The 20,837-nt window shown below is 61.3% G+C and overlaps 4 protein-coding genes across 4 annotated transcripts; all 4 read right to left on the bottom strand.

Annotated features, from left to right (window-relative positions):
* Positions 1 to 9,374: 9,374 nt before the first annotated feature.
* Positions 9,375 to 9,890, bottom strand: LOC128671334 (uncharacterized; the record flags this gene model as incomplete). Its single annotated transcript, XM_053747734.1, has 1 exon — positions 9,375 to 9,890. A coding segment is annotated over exon 1 (516 nt), but the record flags the coding sequence as incomplete, so codon positions are not given.
* LOC128671396 (uncharacterized) lies at positions 9,890 to 12,154 on the bottom strand. Its single transcript, XM_053747845.2, has one exon. It carries the CDS (start codon positions 12,152 to 12,154, stop codon positions 9,890 to 9,892), a length of 2,265 nt encoding a protein of 754 aa, XP_053603820.2.
* Positions 12,155 to 15,306: 3,152 nt separating this feature from the next.
* LOC128671507 (uncharacterized) lies at positions 15,307 to 15,822 on the bottom strand (the record flags this gene model as incomplete). Its single annotated transcript, XM_053747993.1, has 1 exon — positions 15,307 to 15,822. A coding segment is annotated over exon 1 (516 nt), but the record flags the coding sequence as incomplete, so codon positions are not given.
* A 3,241-nt stretch (positions 15,823 to 19,063) lies between these two features.
* On the bottom strand, positions 19,064 to 19,711 carry LOC128671487 (uncharacterized; the record flags this gene model as incomplete). Its single annotated transcript, XM_053747973.1, has 1 exon — positions 19,064 to 19,711. A coding segment is annotated over exon 1 (648 nt), but the record flags the coding sequence as incomplete, so codon positions are not given.
* Between the last annotated feature and the right edge of the window lie 1,126 nt (positions 19,712 to 20,837).

The raw sequence follows: 20,837 nt of genomic DNA on the forward strand, positions 1-20,837 counted from the left end.
CAGTAAAAATTGTACAGTGCAACCTCAACCGGTGCTACACATCCCAACAGGAATTTCTAGTTCACTTTCGCGAAAAGAATTTCGATATCGCCTTGATCTCTGAACCCTATGTGGGTAGCGGCTTGGAAGTTAGGCCCCCACCGGGAATAAATGTCTACCAATTTTCTAATGGCTCCCGAGTCAAGGCTTGCATCCTTACTAAACCTACCGTGGCTGCCATTGGCGTCACGCAACTATCTACCGCGAACCTAGCCGTCACCCGCATCAACCTTGGGTCCAGATTTTTGGATGTCGCTTCAATTTATGTTGAGCCTGACACGGATACTGAATCCACGCTATCCAAACTCAACCACTTCCTGCGGACGACCAACTCCTCCTTACGGCTTGTCGGCGGTGATGTAAATGGAAGCCATCAAGAGTGGGGACAGCGCGATGCGAACGACAGGGGAGATGAGGTGGCTAACATTATGGCCTCTAACAACATGGCAGTCTGTAATGTAGGCGATGAACCCACCTTCGAAGCGATAAGACATGGGAACCACTGCTCCTCCATTGTCGATGTAACATACGCCTCACACAACCTTGCTGACAGCATTAACAACTGGCAGGTCGACCGCGCGGTTTGTCCCTCCTCAGATCACAACGGCATCACCTACGTGATGACACCGCCCCACAGATTGAGTAAACTAAAAAGCTCTTCGACGTTCAAATACTCCACCTACAGGGCTGACTGGAAGCAATTCCGCGAGGAACTGGTGCCAGTCATGGCCCCGCTGGTGGGTCAAACAAATGTCGCTACTCTCTCTGGGGAAGGGCTGGACCGCGTGGTGGACCAGCTTACCACCAACATCCAACGGGTCTGCAGCAGGGTTTTCCACCGAAACCGAACCCCTAAATCCCACAACCCATGGTGGTCAGACGACCTCGAAAACATGAAAAAGGAATGCATCCGCCTACATCACAGACTCCACTATTTAAAGAGAGCCAACAGACCCCTCGGCGATGCGATTAACAACTACCAGGAGGCGAAAAAGAACTATGCCCTTGCCATCTCAAAAGCGTCCACGGAACATTTCCGGCAATTTTGCGACGCACAGGATAAGGAGGACGTATGGGCGGTCACCAACCGCATTATTAAAGAATCGCCTCTCAGAAGACCACCACAGACGTTAAAAATCAACAACTCATACACAGACAATAGCCCCAACACCGCCCATGCGCTGCTCAACCACTTTTATCCCGATGACACTCCTGACACTCTCAACTGCCAAAGGGAAATACGAAGCAGTATGGACGACTTGCCAGACTCGGAGGATGACCTTCCGTTCACGGCCGCGGAGGTCCGGGAGTGCCTGGCCCATATCGGTCACAAGAAGGCTCCGGGAGGAGACCACCTGACCTCAGATATCTGTAAGGAAGCATTTGATGAATATCCTGAATTTTTCACTAATTTGTACAATAGGTGCCTGGAACTGGGATATTTCCCGAAAACCTGGAAGAAGGCGGTGGTCAGGATCCTCCCGAAACCTGGCAAGACCGATATGGAGGAACTCGGCTCCTATCGGCCTATAGGACTCATCCCCGTGTTCGGCAAGGTCCTAGAAAAGCTGCTGATCAAACGGATTACTTACAAAGCGGAATGCGAAGAACAACTCTCCAACAGACAATTCGGATTTAGGGAACAAACATCCACTACAGACGCTCTTGAGTTAGCCCTAGAGACCATAAACAATGCCAAGAACAATAAAAAGCAAGTCGTAGCAGTCTCACTGGATATCAAGGCAGCATTCGACAATGCCTGGTGGCCGGCACTTTTTCGGCGGCTTCGGCATATCAAATGCCCTAAGAATATCCACCGCATCGTCCGGAATTATGTTTCGAACAGGACCGTAACCCTGGAGTACGCCGACAGCACGGCGTCCAAAGAGATGACCAAGGGGTGCATCCAAGGGTCGGCCTGCGGACCGGTGTTCTGGAACATAATTCTGGACGAACTCCTCACGTTGCCCCTACCTGACGGCGCACACATCCAAGCATTCGCGGATGATGTGTTGCTGATCGTCGAGGGTCGAACACGTGAGGAGGTGGAAAAGATCTCTGAGCAAAGTCTACAAGATATTCATGCCTGGGGCGAACGAGTCAAGCTACACTTTGGGCCCGACAAAACTAAACTCATCTCATTCACCAAACACACACAGACCGCCATCATCCGCATCGACAACACTCAGATACCAATCTCCGACACCATCAAACTCTTAGGAGTTATAATAGACAAGAGACTCACATTCATAAACCACACCAAATACATTATACACAAAGCGACCAAAGTGTACAAAAATCTTATACGATTCGTTCGGCCCACATGGGGTGTTCACCCAGAAAATATTGACTGCATCTATAGACAGGTTGTGACCCCCATTATTACCTATGCGGCAGGGATATGGGGGTCCGCAACGAAATACCACCTGGTCCGCCGAGCGCTCCGGTCATTCCAAAGGAAATTCGCAATCATGGCAATACGCGGATTCCACACAATATCTGCCGTCGCAGCCGACGCACTGGCACGATTTCCGCCGCTACACTTGGTGATTGACGAGGTGCGTGAGACACACCACATCAAGAAGACCGGTATGTTGGACTCCCTCCCTGAGGACATTGGGCTGTACCGGCGTGTCCGGGTTAGGGACCTCCTGCATCCAGCCGAGCGGGTCACTATAGACTACAGTACGGCGACCACGCAGGAGGAAACCGACTACCTCATGAACCCGGAGGCACCCAATGTCTTCACGGACGGGAGCAAACACGACAATGGGGACACGGGGGCGGCGTTTGTCATCATCATGGAGGGACTGCCGGGGGGATCCGTGACCAGGAAATTTAAATTGTGCAGAACCGCTACTGTCTTCATGGCGGAACTGTACGCAATAGCCCAAGCCTTGGAGTGGCTTCGTCTTCGAGACCACTCCTCGGCCAAGATCTTTTCAGATTCTTTATCTGCTATAAAGGCTATCCAGGACCGCAGCAACACAGACTATCTCGTGAATCGTATTCACAGAGATCTGTTCTTGCTGCGGTCCAGGAACCAGGTGGTGGACTTTGTGTGGACGAAGGCTCACGTCGGGATAGTGGGAAACGAGATCGCGGACGCGACGGCCAAAGAGGCGGCCTCTAAAAAGACAGCGTCCGAGGTCAATTTCTTCCCACTATCCCACGCCAAGCGACTCCTAAAAGCGGCAACGCTCCAGGCTTGGCAGGCGGAGTACGAGTCGGCCGCGCAGGGTGCCACCACCAAAGCCTTCTTCCCTTCATTAACAAACATCTTCTCCTTCCTTAGCGCATTCAAAATCTCATTTGCCCTTACGCAAATATTAACTGGTCACGGATACCATAAGGAGTACCTCCATCGCTTTAAGATCACGGATGATGACAAGTGCCCCTGCGACGACTCCACGACGCAAGATGTGCCGCACATACTGATGAAGTGCCCAATTTTCTCAAAAACGCGCCACGACTATGTCGTGGCGTGCCAGAGCCACCGAATTGAGGAATTTAATCTCCTGCTATCTACACAAAAAGATGAGACAATGAAGACCCTGAACACGCACATCAACAAAATCATTGAAAACCTAAAGGCCATAAACAGCACATGAAAAAAACTCTTCTCCTTTCCCACTTCTACCTTCTATCCCAAAAAAAAAAAAAAACTTTCTCTATAGACAAAAACTGTACCATATATATTTATTATACCACATACCCTGTGGTGGGACTCCCTGCAAACTTTGTATCAACTAGCAAAAAAAACAGCAGGGACCCCAATGTTATCCCAAATATAAATGATACCAATATTTGCTTTTAATCTGCCCAATATATTCAATACTAGCTCTTCAAAAAAAAAAAAAAACCTAACCTAACCTAACCTAACCTAACCTAACCTAACCTTTTTTTTTTTTTTTTTTTTTTTTTTGTTTTCGCAGGGGAATGCATTTACGCACTGAGTGTGGGACTCCTGGGCAGATAATCGGCCCAGACTACCCACTAAACCCCTGCGGATGCCATCGGCCGCTTTACAAAGAGGCGCCTCGGATCTAACTAGCACAAGGCGCCTCAGCGACTGGCCGGTCTCTTTCACCAGAGACCGGACTCTCCACTCTCAGGGGCCCTCCGACATCTGGAGGACCCCTGCCGCCGGGTGGGACCTCTGTCCCACCGATTCAGGGGGGGCGCCCGCAGGCGCGCCCCCAACCACCAAGGCGAGCCGCACGCCATCCAGTCCGGAAGCAGACCGGAGGCAGCGGCTCTCCGTCTTATTCGGCCGCAGAGGATAGGGACAGCGGCGCACCGTAATACCGGCAGTCCTCCTCCTCTGCGGCCCCACAACCTAACCTAACCTAACCTAACCTAACCTAACCTTTTTTTTTTTTTTTTTTTTTTTTTTTTTTTTTTTTTTTTTTTTTTTTTTTTTTTTTTTTTTTTTTTTTTTTTTTTGTTTTCGCAGGGGAATGCATTTACGCACTGAGTGTGGGACTCCTGGGCAGCTAATCGGCCCAGACTACCCACTAAACCCCTGCGGATGCCATCGGCCGCTTTACAAAGAGGCGCCTCGGATCTAACTAGCACAAGGCGCCTCAGCGACTGGCCGGTCTCTTTCACCAGAGACCGGACTCTCCACTCTCAGGGGCCCTCCGACATCTGGAGGACCCCTGCCGCCGGGTGGGACATCTGTCCCACCGATTCAGGGGGGGCGCCCGCAGGCGCGCCCCCAACCACCAAGGCGAGCCGCACGCCATCCAGTCCGGAAGCAGACCGGAGGCAGCGGCTCTCCGTCTTATTCGGCCGCAGAGGATAGGGACAGCGGCGCACCGTAATACCGGCAGTCCTCCTCCTCTGCGGCCCCACCGACCACCATGCCTGCGCCATGGCCGCGCCTCATTCGGCCGCAGAGGATAGGGACAGCGGCGCACCGTAATACCGGCAGTCCTCCTCCTCTGCGGCCCCACCGACCACCATGTTTGCGCCATGGCCGCGCCTGGTCGCGGAGGATAGGGAGAGCGGCGCACCGTAATACCAACCCCTCCTCTTCCCCCGCGACCCCTACCACGGCTGTAAGAGTAGAGGGCTTAGCCCCCTTCTCTCACAGCCACTGAGCCAATTGGCTCTCCAACCTGGGTTACCCGACATGGGTAACCCACCACCAGTTGCCAGGACATTTGCCAACGGCTAACAAGACCCCTAAACGGGGAGTTATTAACCGTTGCCCAGGGTGCACCAGCCCAATAACTTGTCAGCCGCCGCTATCACCGAATCAAAGATCAAGTGACAGAAGCAAACCTTCAAATCATCGAGCCAACGTGGAGGTTTCCTGACAGTAGCACCCCAACCTAACCTAACCTAACCTAACCTAACCTAACCTAACCTAACCTTTTTTTTTTTTTTTGTTTTCGCAGGGGAATGCATTTACGCACTGAGTGTGGGACTCCTGGGCAGCTAATCGGCCCAGACTACCCACTAAACCCCTGCGGATGCCATCGGCCGCTTTTACAAAGAGGCGCCTCGGATCTAACTAGCACAAGGCGCCTCAGCGACTGGCCGGTCTCTATCACCAGAGACCGGACTCTCCACTCTCAGGGGCCCTCCGACATCTGGAGGACCCCTGCCGCCGGGTGGGACCCTTGTCCCACCGATTCAGGGGGGCGCCCGCAGGCGCGCCCCCAACCACCAAGGCGAGCCGCACGCCATCCAGTCCGGAAGCAGACCGGAGGCAGCGGCTCTCCGTCTTATTCGGCCGCAGAGGATAGGGACAGCGGCGCACCGTAATACCGGCAGTCCTCCTCCTCTGCGGCCCCACCGACCACCATGCCTGCGCCATGGCCGCGCCTCATTCGGCCGCAGAGGATAGGGACAGCGGCGCACCGTAATACCGGCAGTCCTCCTCCTCTGCGGCCCCACCGATCACCATGTTTGCGCCATGGCCGCGCCTGGTCGCGGAGGATAGGGAGAGCGGCGCACCGTAATACCAACCCCTCCTCTTCCCCCGCGACCCCTACCACGGCTGTAAGAGTAGAGGGCTTAGCCCTCTTCTCTCACAGCCACTGAGCCAATTGGCTCTCCAACCTGGGTTACCCGACATGGGTAACCCACCACCAGTTGCCAGGACATTTGCCAACGGCTAACAAGACCCCTAAACGGGGAGTTATTAACCGTCGCCCAGGGTGCACCAGCCCAATAACTTGTCAGCCGCCGCTATCACCGAATCAAAGATCAAGTGACAGAAGCAAACCTTCAAATCATCGAGCCAACGTGGAGGTTTCCTGACAGTAGCACCCCAACCTAACCTAACCTAACCTAACCTAACCTAACCTAACCTAACCTAACCTAACCTAACCTAACCTTTTTTTTTTTTTTTTTTTTTTTTTTTTTTTTTTTTTTTTTTTTTTTTTTTTTTTTTTTTTTTTTTTTTTTTTTTTTTTTGTTTTCGCAGGGGAATGCATTTACGCACTGAGTGTGGGACTCCTGGGCCGCTATCCAGCCCAGACTACCCACTAAACCCCTGCGGGTGCCATCGGCCGCTTTACAGGGAGGCGCCTCGGATCTATCTAACACAAGACGCCTCAGCGACTGGCCGGTCTCTTTCGCCAGAGACCGGACTCACCATTCTCAGGGGCCCACCGACACCTGGTGGACCCCTGCCGTCGGGTGGGACTAGTCCCACCGATTTAGGGGGGCGCCTGCAGGCGCGCAAGGTAGCGCCTGCGTCGCACCCCCGTCCGCCTTCTGCGGATCGGCTCCGCGAGGGGGTGGTCCTCGCGGTTCCTTTCCTCGGCCTCCCTCTGTGACATAACAGTCTCACAGAAGGAGGCCACTGCCGCCCAGGCTCCGTCACTCCCGAGCATCGCATTGACTACACTCGGGAGCGACAGATCCACTCCACCGAGCACTGCCACCAGATCGTGGCGCTGCCGACTCCACCTGGGACACTGCTCTAGAACATGTTGAGCAGTGTCCCGAGCCTCGCCACAATCGTGGCAGACCGGCTCGGTCTCCCGCTGGGCCACGCGGTGCAAGTACTCACCGAAGCAGCCATGCCCGGTGAGCACCTGCGTCATGCGGAAGGTGAGAGGCTTGCGCCGCCTCAACATCCATCTCTCCAGGACCTGGCGCAGGGCCTCCACTGTGCGTACACCGTACGTTGCCCGCGCCAGGTCTGCCTCCCACCTCCGCATGAGTTCCGCTTGCCCTCGCAAGCGGACCCGCCGGACCATCTCAGGCGAGGGGTGCTCGCCGATTTCCCTCCTGTTCGCCACAAAGTGGTAAACCTCGGCGAGCACCTCCGCCACCAACTCCCACGGCGGGTCGCCCGCGAGGGCTGTGGCCGCAGAGAACGCCACTGTACGGTACCCCCGTATCGCCCTTACCGCGATCACCTTCTGCGCCTGCCGGAGAAGGCGCTTATTCTCCGCGGCAAGGGCGTCCACCCAAACGGGGGCGCCGTACATCGCCATACTCCGGCACACGCCGGAGTACAGCTTCCGTACAGCGTCGCTGGGCCCACCCAGATTGGGCAGGAGTCGGCCCAGCGACGCAGCCGTCCTGATGATCCTTTGCCCCAGCTCTCGGAAGTGGGGGACAAAGGACCATCTCCCGTCGAGGATGAGGCCCAGGTATTTCATCTGGGCACTCACCCTCAACTCCTCATGACCCACCTGGAGGCGCGCCCCTGGGGGAGGTCCTCGCGTCCGGGCCCCGCGGAAGAGGAGGACTTCGGTCTTATCCAGTCGGACCCGAAGCCCCAACCTCTCTATGCGGCCGACCAAAAGGGCGAGGCCCGTTTCGGCCAGCCGCGCCGCCTCACCGAAATTCGCACCCCGGGACGTGAAGAGAGTGTCATCCGCATAGCAGATGACACCCGTCCCGGGGGGAAGCCGGCACCGCAGGACCCAATCGTATGCGATGTCCCACAGGATAGGGCCGAGAATCGACCCCTGCGGGACACCGCACCCGACGCCCCGCCGGACCATTTGGCCTCCCCTGTCCTCGTACAGGACGACCCGCTCCTCCAGGTACGCCCCCAACAGCCCCCGCAGGTACGAGGGCACTCCGAAGTACCGGAGCGCCTCCCGTATTACACAGTGCGGGATACTGTTGAAGGCGTTGGCGATGTCTAACGACGTCGCCAGGGTCACCTCGCCTTCTCTGTCCGCCTCCTCCGTCACCGACCGCAGACGCCTGAGGGCGTCGATGGTGGACCTCTTGGCCCGGAATCCGTACTGCACGTCAGAGAGACGCGGTCCCGGGCCTTCCTCCACATGCCGAACGAGGCGAGAGGCCACAACACTCTCTAGGGCCTTCCCAGCCTCGCTCAGCAGGACCAGAGGTCGCACCGCCGAAGCCGAGTCCAAGGGCCGGCTCCCCTTCGGAATAAGGCAGAGCCGGCCCTCCTTCCATAATTTCGGGAACTGCCCCTCTCGCAGACCGCGGTTGAGCAGCCCCCGAAACTCCTCCCCGAGGTGCACGAGAATCAGCGCAAGCACTTTCCCGTGCACCCCGTCTGGACCCGGTGCCCTCTTCCTTGTCTGGAGGCGGTCGAGGACCACCTCCATTTCGACGTCGGTGACGGGAGGCGGATCCGCCTCCACCTCTTCTCCCTCCGCGTCAGGCGGCTGTCGGGCCATCCTCGGAGGAGAAAACCCTCGCGGATTGCCGGGGAATAGATCCCCGACAATCTCCCCCAGCAGAGCTGGCTGAAGGGTCTCCGTTAGCGGGGTCGCCTGTGGGCGCAATTTGTCTCGCGCCCACTTATACGGCCGGCCCCATGGGTCTCTTTCGATACCCTCCACCAGCTCCTCGAAGGCTTCCTCCTTGGCCCGACCGATGGCCAGCTGCAGCTCCTTACGGTTTTCCACATACACCGCATACAGCTGACCATCCCTCTCCTCGTCCCGGGGACTGCGCCGCCTGCTTCGACTATAGGCCCTTCGGGCCGCGTTGCAGGCGACGCGAAGGGCGGCAATCTCCGCCGACCACCAATAGACCGCCCGCCTAGGGGGGGCTCGACCTACGCTTGGCATGGCCGCCCGGCACACCGCTGTGAAAGCGTCGCCGAGACGGTCAGCCGCGTCGTCCACCCCCATTCCGTCTAGAGGCGGGAGGCTCCAGCGGCCGACGATGGCCGCCTCTTCCGCCAGCTCCCGGTCAAGCCGCGTAAGGGCCCAGCGCGGGAACCGGCTGCGCACCCGGGACGATGATGCCGCCTGACATTGGGGGGCGGCCGACACCTCGAACCGAATATACAAGTGGTCCGAGAGTGTCTCCACCCCCCCTTCCACCCTCCAGTCCGACACGGAGCGCGCGGCGGAGGGGGTGGCGAACGTCAGGTCCACCACCGATCCGCCCGTCCGTCGCACGCACGTGTGGGCTGTCCCCCTGTTTAGGAGAGACAGCCCCGCGGCCAGCGCCCACTCTTCCACCTTTCGCCCCTTGGGCTCCGTGGCCGGGTTCCCCCACGCCGTTGATTTGGCGTTGAAGTCACCGGCCACGAAGACCTTTAGGGGCGCTAACCGCCTTATTTCCGGCCCCAGAGCATCCAAGAACCGCTCCAGGGCCGGCAAATCCCGGTTCGGGGAGAAGTAAACACCAATTATGGCGTACTCTCCCCGAACCGCCACCACAAAGCCGTTCCCTCTCTTCTTAATCGCGAGGGGAGGGGCGGCACCAGGCCTAGCCACGATGGCCACGAGGCCATCCAGATCCCCCGCCCAGTGGGGCAGGGAGGGAACCGCGTACGGCTCCGCGACCACCGCGACATCCAAATCCCACTCCGCCATGGATTGCAGGAGGAGATCCTGCGCCCTAGCGGAGTGGTTGAGGTTGGCCTGGAGGAAGGTGACCCCCATCACTCCTCCATTTGGCCGACTGGCGCCTCCCCTTGCCTTCCCTCGCGCGGAGGAGGGGACGGTCCTTTCCCTCGGATCGGGGGTGGGTTGCAGGCCCTACCCCCCATCACGTGGCCCGCCGGCTTGCCGGCGTCGCGGCATACCGCGCAGCGGGGCTCCGCTGTGCAGGAGGCGGACAGATGCCCTGTCTCCCCGCACCTATAGCAGAGCCGGCTGCGGTCCGTCTGCGAGGGGCACAGCGATGCAGTGTGCCCCTTCCCCATGCACTTGTAGCAGTGCATGGGGCGCGCCTCCAGGTGCCGGAGCTGCACCCGGCTCCAGCCTACCGTGAGGCTGCCCGCCTCGATCAGCTTTTTGGCCGTCGTGACCGGGCAGCGCATCAGGGCAGAGCCAGAGCCCCGCCAGTCTGAGCGGATTTCACCCACCCAGACCTGGTCCTCCGTGCAGCTCCCGGCTTGCGCGACCGCAGCCTTTATCCGCTGCGCCGTTGCCGCATCATTCAGTCCCGTCACGCGGAAATCCGCAGTTTTGACGGGCCTGAAAACGTCCACGACGCCGGCCAGGGCCACCTTCAAGGCCGAAGCAAGTGCGTCCGCCTTGCCTGAGCTAGAGGAGCCGGGGACCTCAATTAATCTCGCTCCGGTCGCACTCGGGCGAATCCGAAGCGAGCCAATGCCCAGCTCCTCCAGGTTCACCTCTTGCTCGGCCTTGAGGAGGGCGGAACTGTATGTGGCCCCATTTTGCACTGCCTCCGGCTGTAACTTAAGAATTACAGCCGAGGAGCTAGGGGCCGACAGTTTTTTCACCACCCTCAGTGGCGCCGCCTTGGGGGACTCCTTGGGCACAGGTGTAGGCGCCCCCGTGGGTGCCGCCGCAGGCTTGGGCACGGTCGCGGGGGGCCCCTTGGGTACCGCCGCGGGCTTGGGCTTAGATTTTTTGCCCTTTCCCTTTCCTTTACCCCTCCTCCGAACTTCAACCCAAGGGAGCTCCGGGGATTCGTCGACCAGAGTAGCCGAGGTCGTCGGCCCAACCTCAACTCCAGGGAGCTCCGGGAACTCGTCCGGAACTGCAGAGGTCGACGGCCCCCACTCCATCCCCTCCTCAGCACTTTCCCTTCTACGGCCTTCCATTCCCGTCCGCTTAGGCAGCAGCGCCGGACTCAAGCCGGAGGCCTCCGCAATGGCCGCCCTAGTGGCCCTCGCCACCCTCGAACTGTCACCCGCCAGAGGTGGGCGGGTGACCATCCGAGGGAGGCAAGTCTTCAGCTCTGCTAGGCGGCCATCTATCATTTTGGCTATGGAAGCCTCCAGCCTCTCCATCAGCTCTTTCTCCGCAGGTGCACCTGACCGCTGTTCCGCAGCTCGCGCAGCCTGACTGGCCTCTCGGCGGGCCTCCTCAAACCCACTGCGGAGCGCAGCGACCTCTGCCCTCATGTTGGCCACCTCTCTTTGGAGACGACCGTTATCGGCTCTGAGACGCCGGACCTCATCCGACTCACTACGCGACACCAGGGTGTCCATAATATCCCTGATGTCCGTAGAGGCCCGCAAAATTTTTGCGCTGTAGCCCCCTTTGAGGGAGGTGGTCTTTCTGACGAGGCTGGTTATAATTCCCAGCCTCTCCACCGCGGTGGCCATAAGTCCCTCAGCACCCAGGGCACTGAAGTCCCGTACCTCAATGGGCGCCACATCCGACCCTTCGTCCCCACTCGGGTGTTCTCCCCTCCGGAAGGCCCGAGTCCCCAGAGTGGCTGAGAAGGAGGCCTCCACATCCTCCTCCCGACTCCTTCGCGTTTCAGCCCGGACTCCCGTCATATTCGAGGCACCTCGAGCCTTCCCCCTTTTTGCCTTCGACAATATTTCCGGCCGTGTCCACTCAACCTCCGTGTCCGAACCGGATCCGGACCCACTCGCCACCTCTGAGTAGAGGCGCTTGGTACCCAGCACCGATTCGGGCAGCGAGGTGATGGAGCCCACACTTCCCAGCGGATTCCACAGCCTTCCTTGGACCGTTCCTTCCCCTTCCGATCCACCGCGACTTCCTTCATGTTCGGACCTGGACCGCTCCTTATCACTTCCGTCCTTCCCGCCCGAACTTTTCTCTCCCCCCACCAAACTCTTCCCCCCACGCTTTCCACTCCTTCCCTTTAGTTGGCCCTGAGAAGGGCCGTTTGATTGGCCCTGAGAAGGGCCGTTTGGGTGGCCCTGAGAAGGGCCCTTTTTCAGGAAACGCCCGGAGGCGTCCCGCAATTGAGTTCCGTTCATTTTAGCGCAACGATTGCTCCTTCTTGCACAGTGCCAATTAGCCGTCGGCCTGCCACTCCGTTACGGTGGTCAGGACGCGACGTTGCCCAGGGGACGCGACGAGGACGCTAGCACTGTGGGGTGTCCCCCAACCTAACCTAACCTAACCTAACCTAACCTAACCTAACCTAACCTAACCTAACCTAACCTAACCTAACCTAACCTAACCTAACCTAACCTAACCTAACCTTTTTTTTTTTTTTTTTTGTTTTCGCAGGGGAATGCATTTACGCACTGAGTGTGGGACTCCTGGGCCGCTATCCAGCCCAGACTACCCACTAAACCCCTGCGGGTGCCATCGGCCGCTTTACAGGGAGGCGCCTCGGATCTATCTAACACAAGACGCCTCAGCGACTGGCCGGTCTCTTTCGCCAGAGACCGGACTCACCATTCTCAGGGGCCCACCGACACCTGGTGGACCCCTGCCGTCGGGTGGGACTAGTCCCACCGATTTAGGGGGGCGCCTGCAGGCGCGCAAGGTAGCGCCTGCGTCGCACCCCCGTCCGCCTTCTGCGGATCGGCTCCGCGAGGGGGTGGTCCTCGCGGTTCCTTTCCTCGGCCTCCCTCTGTGACATAACAGTCTCACAGAAGGAGGCCACTGCCGCCCAGGCTCCGTCACTCCCGAGCATCGCATTGACGACACTCGGGAGCGACAGATCCACTCCACCGAGCACTGCCACCAGATCGTGGCGCTGCCGACTCCACCTGGGACACTGCTCTAGAACATGTTGAGCAGTGTCCCGAGCCTCGCCACAATCGTGGCAGACCGGCTCGGTCTCCCGCTGGGCCACGCGGTGCAAGTACTCACCGAAGCAGCCATGCCCGGTGAGCACCTGCGTCATGCGGAAGGTGAGAGGCTTGCGCCGCCTCAACATCCATCTCTCCAGGACCTGGCGCAGGGCCTCCACTGTGCGTACACCGTACGTTGCCCGCGCCAGGTCTGCCTCCCACCTCCGCATGAGTTCCGCTTGCCCTCGCAAGCGGACCCGCCGGACCATCTCAGGCGAGGGGTGCTCGCCGATTTCCCTCCTGTTCGCCACAAAGTGGTAAACCTCGGCGAGCACCTCCGCCACCAACTCCCACGGCGGGTCGCCCGCGAGGGCTGTGGCCGCAGAGAACGCCACTGTACGGTACCCCCGTATCGCCCTTACCGCGATCACCTTCTGCGCCTGCCGGAGAAGGCGCTTATTCTCCGCGGCAAGGGCGTCCACCCAAACGGGGGCGCCGTACATCGCCATACTCCGGCACACGCCGGAGTACAGCTTCCGTACAGCGTCGCTGGGCCCACCCAGATTGGGCAGGAGTCGGCCCAGCGACGCAGCCGTCCTGATGATCCTTTGCCCCAGCTCTCGGAAGTGGGGGACAAAGGACCATCTCCCGTCGAGGATGAGGCCCAGGTATTTCATCTGGGCACTCACCCTCAACTCCTCATGACCCACCTGGAGGCGCGCCCCTGGGGGAGGTCCTCGCGTCCGGGCCCCGCGGAAGAGGAGGACTTCGGTCTTATCCAGTCGGACCCGAAGCCCCAACCTCTCTATGCGGCCGACCAAAAGGGCGAGGCCCGTTTCGGCCAGCCGCGCCGCCTCACCGAAATTCGCACCCCGGGACGTGAAGAGAGTGTCATCCGCATAGCAGATGACACCCGTCCCGGGGGGAAGCCGGCACCGCAGGACCCAATCGTATGCGATGTCCCACAGGATAGGGCCGAGAATCGACCCCTGCGGGACACCGCACCCGACGCCCCGTCGGACCATTTGACCTCCCCTGTCCTCGTACAGGACGACCCGCTCCTCCAGGTACGCCCCCAACAGCCCCCGCAGGTACGAGGGCACTCCGAAGTACCGGAGCGCCTCCCGTATTACACAGTGCGGGATACTGTTGAAGGCGTTGGCGATGTCTAACGACGTCGCCAGGGTCACCTCGCCTTCTCTGTCCGCCTCCTCCGTCACCGACCGCAGACGCCTGAGGGCGTCGATGGTGGACCTCTTGGCCCGGAATCCGTACTGCACGTCAGAGAGACGCGGTCCCGGGCCTTCCTCCACATGCCGAACGAGGCGAGAGGCCACAACACTCTCTAGGGCCTTCCCAGCCTCGCTCAGCAGGACCAGAGGTCGCACCGCCGAAGCCGAGTCCAAGGGCCGGCTCCCCTTCGGAATAAGGCAGAGCCGGCCCTCCTTCCATAATTTCGGGAACTGCCCCTCTCGCAGACAGCGGTTGAGCAGCCCCCGAAACTCCTCCCCGAGGTGCACGAGAATCAGCGCAAGCACTTTCCCGTGCACCCCGTCTGGACCCGGTGCCCTCTTCCTTGTCTGGAGGCGGTCGAGGACCACCTCCATTTCGACGTCGGTGACGGGAGGCGGATCCGCCTCCACCTCTTCTCCCTCCGCGTCAGGCGGCTGTCGGGCCATCCTCGGAGGAGAAAACCCTCGCGGATTGCCGGGGAATAGATCCCCGACAATCTCCCCCAGCAGAGCTGGCTGAAGGGTCTCCGTTAGCGGGGTCGCCTGTGGGCGCAATTTGTCTCGCGCCCACTTATACGGCCGGCCCCATGGGTCTCTTTCGATACCCTCCACCAGCTCCTCGAAGGCTTCCTCCTTGGCCCGACCGATGGCCAGCTGCAGCTCCTTACGGTTTTCCACATACACCGCATACAGCTGACCATCCCTCTCCTCGTCCCGGGGACTGCGCCGCCTGCTTCGACTATAGGCCCTTCGGGCCGCGTTGCAGGCGACGCGAAGGGCGGCAATCTCCGCCGACCACCAATAGACCGCCCGCCTAGGGGGGGCTCGACCTACGCTTGGCATGGCCGCCCGGCACACCGCTGTGAAAGCGTCGCCGAGACGGTCAGCCGCGTCGTCCACCCCCATTCCGTCTAGAGGCGGGAGGCTCCAGCGGCCGACGATGGCCGCCTCTTCCGCCAGCTCCCGGTCAAGCCGCGTAAGGGCCCAGCGCGGGAACCGGCTGCGCACCCGGGACGATGATGCCGCCTGACATTGGGGGGCGGCCGACACCTCGAACCGAATATACAAGTGGTCCGAGAGTGTCTCCACCCCCCCTTCCACCCTCCAGTCCGACACGGAGCGCGCGGCGGAGGGGGTGGCGAACGTCAGGTCCACCACCGATCCGCCCGTCCGTCGCACGCACGTGTGGGCTGTCCCCCTGTTTAGGAGAGACAGCCCCGCGGCCAGCGCCCACTCTTCCACCTTTCGCCCCTTGGGCTCCGTGGCCGGGTTCCCCCACGCCGTTGATTTGGCGTTGAAGTCACCGGCCACGAAGACCTTTAGGGGCGCTAACCGCCTTATTTCCGGCCCCAGAGCATCCAAGAACCGCTCCAGGGCCGGCAAATCCCGGTTCGGGGAGAAGTAAACACCAATTATGGCGTACTCTCCCCGAACCGCCACCACAAAGCCGTTCCCTCTCTTCTTAATCGCGAGGGGAGGGGCGGCACCAGGCCTAGCCACGATGGCCACGAGGCCATCCAGATCCCCCGCCCAGTGGGGCAGGGAGGGAACCGCGTACGGCTCCGCGACCACCGCGACATCCAAATCCCACTCCGCCATGGATTGCAGGAGGAGATCCTGCGCCCTAGCGGAGTGGTTGAGGTTGGCCTGGAGGAAGGTGACCCCCATCACTCCTCCATTTGGCCGACTGGCGCCTCCCCTTGCCTTCCCTCGCGCGGAGGAGGGGACGGTCCTTTCCCTCGGATCGGGGGTGGGTTGCAGGCCCTACCCCCCATCACGTGGCCCGCCGGCTTGCCGGCGTCGCGGCATACCGCGCAGCGGGGCTCCGCTGTGCAGGAGGCGGACAGATGCCCTGTCTCCCCGCACCTATAGCAGAGCCGGCTGCGGTCCGTCTGCGAGGGGCACAGCGATGCAGTGTGCCCCTTCCCCATGCACTTGTAGCAGTGCATGGGGCGCGCCTCCAGGTGCCGGAGCTGCACCCGGCTCCAGCCTACCGTGAGGCTGCCCGCCTCGATCAGCTTTTTGGCCGTCGTGACCGGGCAGCGCATCAGGGCAGAGCCAGAGCCCCGCCAGTCTGAGCGGATTTCACCCACCCAGACCTGGTCCTCCGTGAACCTTTTTTTTTTTTTTTTTTTGTTTTCGCAGGGGAATGCATTTACGCACTGAGTGTGGGACTCCTGGGCCGCTATCCAGCCCAGACTACCCACTAAACCCCTGCGGGTGCCATCGGCCGCTTTACAGGGAGGCGCCTCGGATCTATCTAACACAAGACGCCTCAGCGACTGGCCGGTCTCTTTCGCCAGAGACCGGACTCACCATTCTCAGGGGCCCACCGACACCTGGTGGACCCCTGCCGTCGGGTGGGACTAGTCCCACCGATTTAGGGGGGCGCCTGCAGGCGCGCAAGGTAGCGCCTGCGTCGCACCCCCGTCCGCCTTCTGCGGATCGGCTCCGCGAGGGGGTGGTCCTCGCGGTTCCTTTCCTCGGCCTCCCTCTGTGACATAACAGTCTCACAGAAGGAGGCCACTGCCGCCCAGGCTCCGTCACTCCCGAGCATCGCATTGACGACACTCGGGAGCGACAGATCCACTCCACCGAGCACTGCCACCAGATCGTGGCGCTGCCGACTCCACCTGGGACACTGCTCTAGAACATGTTGAGCAGTGTCCCGAGCCTCGCCACAATCGTGGCAGACCGGCTCGGTCTCCCGCTGGGCCACGCGGTGCAAGTACTCACCGAAGCAGCCATGCCCGGTGAGCACCTGCGTCATGCGGAAGGTGAGAGGCTTGCGCCGCCTCAACATCCATCTCTCCAGGACCTGGCGCAGGGCCTCCACTGTGCGTACACCGTACGTTGCCCGCGCCAGGTCTACCTCCCACCTCCGCATGAGTTCCGCTTGCCCTCGCAAGCGGACCCGCCGGACCATCTCAGGCGAGGGGTGCTCGCCGATTTCCCTCCTGTTCGCCACAAAGTGGTAAACCTCGGCGAGCACCTCCGCCACCAACTCCCACGGCGGGTCGCCCGCGAGGGCTGTGGCCGCAGAGAACGCCACTGTACGGTACCCCCGTATCGCCCTTACCGCGATCACCTTCTGCGCCTGCCGGAGAAGGCGCTTATTCTCCGCGGCAAGGGCGTCCACCCAAACGGGGGCGCCGTACATCGCCATACTCCGGCACACGCCGGAGTACAGCTTCCGTACAGCGTCGCTGGGCCCACCCAGATTGGGCAGGAGTCGGCCCAGCGACGCAGCCGTCCTGATGATCCTTTGCCCCAGCTCTCGGAAGTGGGGGACAAAGGACCATCTCCCGTCGAGGATGAGGCCCAGGTATTTCATCTGGGCACTCACCCTCAACTCCTCATGACCCACCTGGAGGCGCGCCCCTGGGGGAGGTCCTCGCGTCCGGGCCCCGCGGAAGAGGAGGACTTCGGTCTTATCCAGTCGGACCCGAAGCCCCAACCTCTCTATGCGGCCGACCAAAAGGGCGAGGCCCGTTTCGGCCAGCCGCGCCGCCTCACCGAAATTCGCACCCCGGGACGTGAAGAGAGTGTCATCCGCATAGCAGATGACACCCGTCCCGGGGGGAAGCCGGCACCGCAGGACCCAATCGTATGCGATGTCCCACAGGATAGGGCCGAGAATCGACCCCTGCGGGACACCGCACCCGACGCCCCGTCGGACCATTTGACCTCCCCTGTCCTCGTACAGGACGACCCGCTCCTCCAGGTACGCCCCCAACAGCCCCCGCAGGTACGAGGGCACTCCGAAGTACCGGAGCGCCTCCCGTATTACACAGTGCGGGATACTGTTGAAGGCGTTGGCGATGTCTAACGACGTCGCCAGGGTCACCTCGCCTTCTCTGTCCGCCTCCTCCGTCACCGACCGCAGACGCCTGAGGGCGTCGATGGTGGACCTCTTGGCCCGGAATCCGTACTGCACGTCAGAGAGACGCGGTCCCGGGCCTTCCTCCACATGCCGAACGAGGCGAGAGGCCACAACACTCTCTAGGGCCTTCCCAGCCTCGCTCAGCAGGACCAGAGGTCGCACCGCCGAAGCCGAGTCCAAGGGCCGGCTCCCCTTCGGAATAAGGCAGAGCCGGCCCTCCTTCCATAATTTCGGGAACTGCCCCTCTCGCAGACAGCGGTTGAGCAGCCCCCGAAACTCCTCCCCGAGGTGCACGAGAATCAGCGCAAGCACTTTCCCGTGCACCCCGTCTGGACCCGGTGCCCTCTTCCTTGTCTGGAGGCGGTCGAGGACCACCTCCATTTCGACGTCGGTGACGGGAGGCGGATCTGCCTCCACCTCTTCTCCCTCCGCGTCAGGCGGCTGTCGGGCCATCCTCGGAGGAGAAAACCCTCGCGGATTGCCGGGGAATAGATCCCCGACAATCTCCCCCAGCAGAGCTGGCTGAAGGGTCTCCGTTAGCGGGGTCGCCTGTGGGCGCAATTTGTCTCGCGCCCACTTATACGGCCGGCCCCATGGGTCTCTTTCGATACCCTCCACCAGCTCCTCGAAGGCTTCCTCCTTGGCCCGACCGATGGCCAGCTGCAGCTCCTTACGGTTTTCCACATACACCGCATACAGCTGACCATCCCTCTCCTCGTCCCGGGGACTGCGCCGCCTGCTTCGACTATAGGCCCTTCGGGCCGCGTTGCAGGCGACGCGAAGGGCGGCAATCTCCGCCGACCACCAATAGACCGCCCGCCTAGGGGGGGCTCGACCTACGCTTGGCATGGCCGCCCGGCACACCGCTGTGAAAGCGTCGCCGAGACGGTCAGCCGCGTCGTCCACCCCCATTCCGTCTAGAGGCGGGAGGCTCCAGCGGCCGACGATGGCCGCCTCTTCCGCCAGCTCCCGGTCAAGCCGCGTAAGGGCCCAGCGCGGGAACCGGCTGCGCACCCGGGACGATGATGCCGCCTGACATTGGGGGGCGGCCGACACCTCGAACCGAATATACAAGTGGTCCGAGAGTGTCTCCACCCCCCCTTCCACCCTCCAGTCCGACACGGAGCGCGCGGCGGAGGGGGTGGCGAACGTCAAGTCCACCACCGATCCGCCCGTCCGTCGCACGCACGTGTGGGCTGTCCCCCTGTTTAGGAGAGACAGCCCCGCGGCCAGCGCCCACTCTTCCACCTTTCGCCCCTTGGGCTCCGTGGCCGGGTTCCCCCACGCCGTTGATTTGGCGTTGAAGTCACCGGCCACGAAGACCTTTAGGGGCGCTAACCGCCTTATTTCCGGCCCCAGGGCATCCAAGAACCGCTCCAGGGCCGGCAAATCCCGGTTCGGGGAGAAGTAAACACCAATTATGGCGTACTCTCCCCGAACCGCCACCACAAAGCCGTTCCCTCTCTTCTTAATCGCGAGGGGAGGGGCGGCACCAGGCCTAGCCACGATGGCCACGAGGCCATCCAGATCCCCCGCCCAGTGAGGCAGGGAGGGAACCGCGTACGGCTCCGCGACCACCGCGACATCCAAATCCCACTCCGCCATGGATTGCAGGAGGAGATCCTGCGCCCTAGCGGAGTGGTTGAGGTTGGCCTGGAGGAAGGTGACCCCCATCACTCCTCCATTTGGCCGACTGGCGCCTCCCCTTGCCTTCCCTCGCGCGGAGGAGGGGACGGCCCTTTCCCTCGGATCGGGGGTGGGTTGCAGGCCCTACCCCCCATCACGTGGCCCGCCGGCTTGCCGGCGTCGCGGCATACCGCGCAGCGGGGCTCCGCTGTGCAGGAGGCGGACAAATGCCCTGCCTCCCCGCACCTATAGCAGAGCCGGCTGCGGTCCGTCTGCGAGGGGCACAGTGATGCGGTGTGCCCCTTCCCCATGCACTTGTAGCAGTGCATGGGGCGCGCCTCCAGGTGCCGGAGCTGCACTCGACTCCAGCCTACCGTGAGGCTGCCCGCCTCGATCAGCTTTTTAGCCGTCGTGACCGGGCAGCGCATCAGGGCAGAGCCAGAGCCCCGCCAGTCTGAGCGGATTTCACCCACCCAGACCTGGTCCTCCGTGCAGCTCCCGGCTTGCGCGACCGCAGCCTTTATCCGCTGCGCCGTTGCCGCATCATTCAGGCCCGTCACGCGGAAGTCCGCGGTTTTGACGGGCCTGGAAACGTCCGCGACGCCGGAAAGGGCCGCCTTCAAGGCCGATGCAAGCGCATCTGCCTTGTCTGAGTTGGAGGGGCCAGAGACCTCGATTAGCCTCGCTCCGGTCGCACTCGGGCGAATCCGAAGCGAGCCGATTCCTAGCCCCTCCAGGCTCACCGCCTGCTCGGCCTTGAGGAGGGCGGAGCTGTATGTGGCCCCTTTTTGCGCTGCCTCTGGCTGTAACTTGAGAATTACAGCCGAGGAGCTAGGGGCCGACAGCTTGGCCGCCCTCGCTGGCGCCGCCCTGGGGGGTGCCTTGGGCGCCGTTGCAGTGGCCTTTGTTGGGGCCGCCGCCGGTCGCTCCGCAGGTTTGGGCTGGGACTTCTTTCCCACGCCCTTCCCCTTCCCCCTCCTCCCCCGGACTTCGACCCAGGGGAGCTCCGGGCATTCGTCGACCACAGCTGTTGAGGTCGACGGCCCGAAGGGCCCCCACTCTGTCGCTCCCCCAGCACCTACCCCCTTACAACCCCGCCTCTCAGAGGCCGGGCGTGCAGGGGCCCGAACCTCCAACTCCACCGGCTGCTCAAGCCGCGGCGCCGGACCCAGGC

Source organism: Plodia interpunctella, chromosome 7 (genome assembly GCF_027563975.2).
Source record: "Plodia interpunctella isolate USDA-ARS_2022_Savannah chromosome 7, ilPloInte3.2, whole genome shotgun sequence".
Classification (NCBI taxonomy): Eukaryota; Metazoa; Arthropoda; class Insecta; order Lepidoptera; family Pyralidae; genus Plodia; species Plodia interpunctella.

Excerpts from the sequence above, each read along its gene's own strand:
- LOC128671396 (XM_053747845.2), bottom strand. The coding sequence starts at position 12,154 with ATGAACGGAACTCAATTGCGGGACGCCTCCGGGCGTTTCCTGAAAAAG.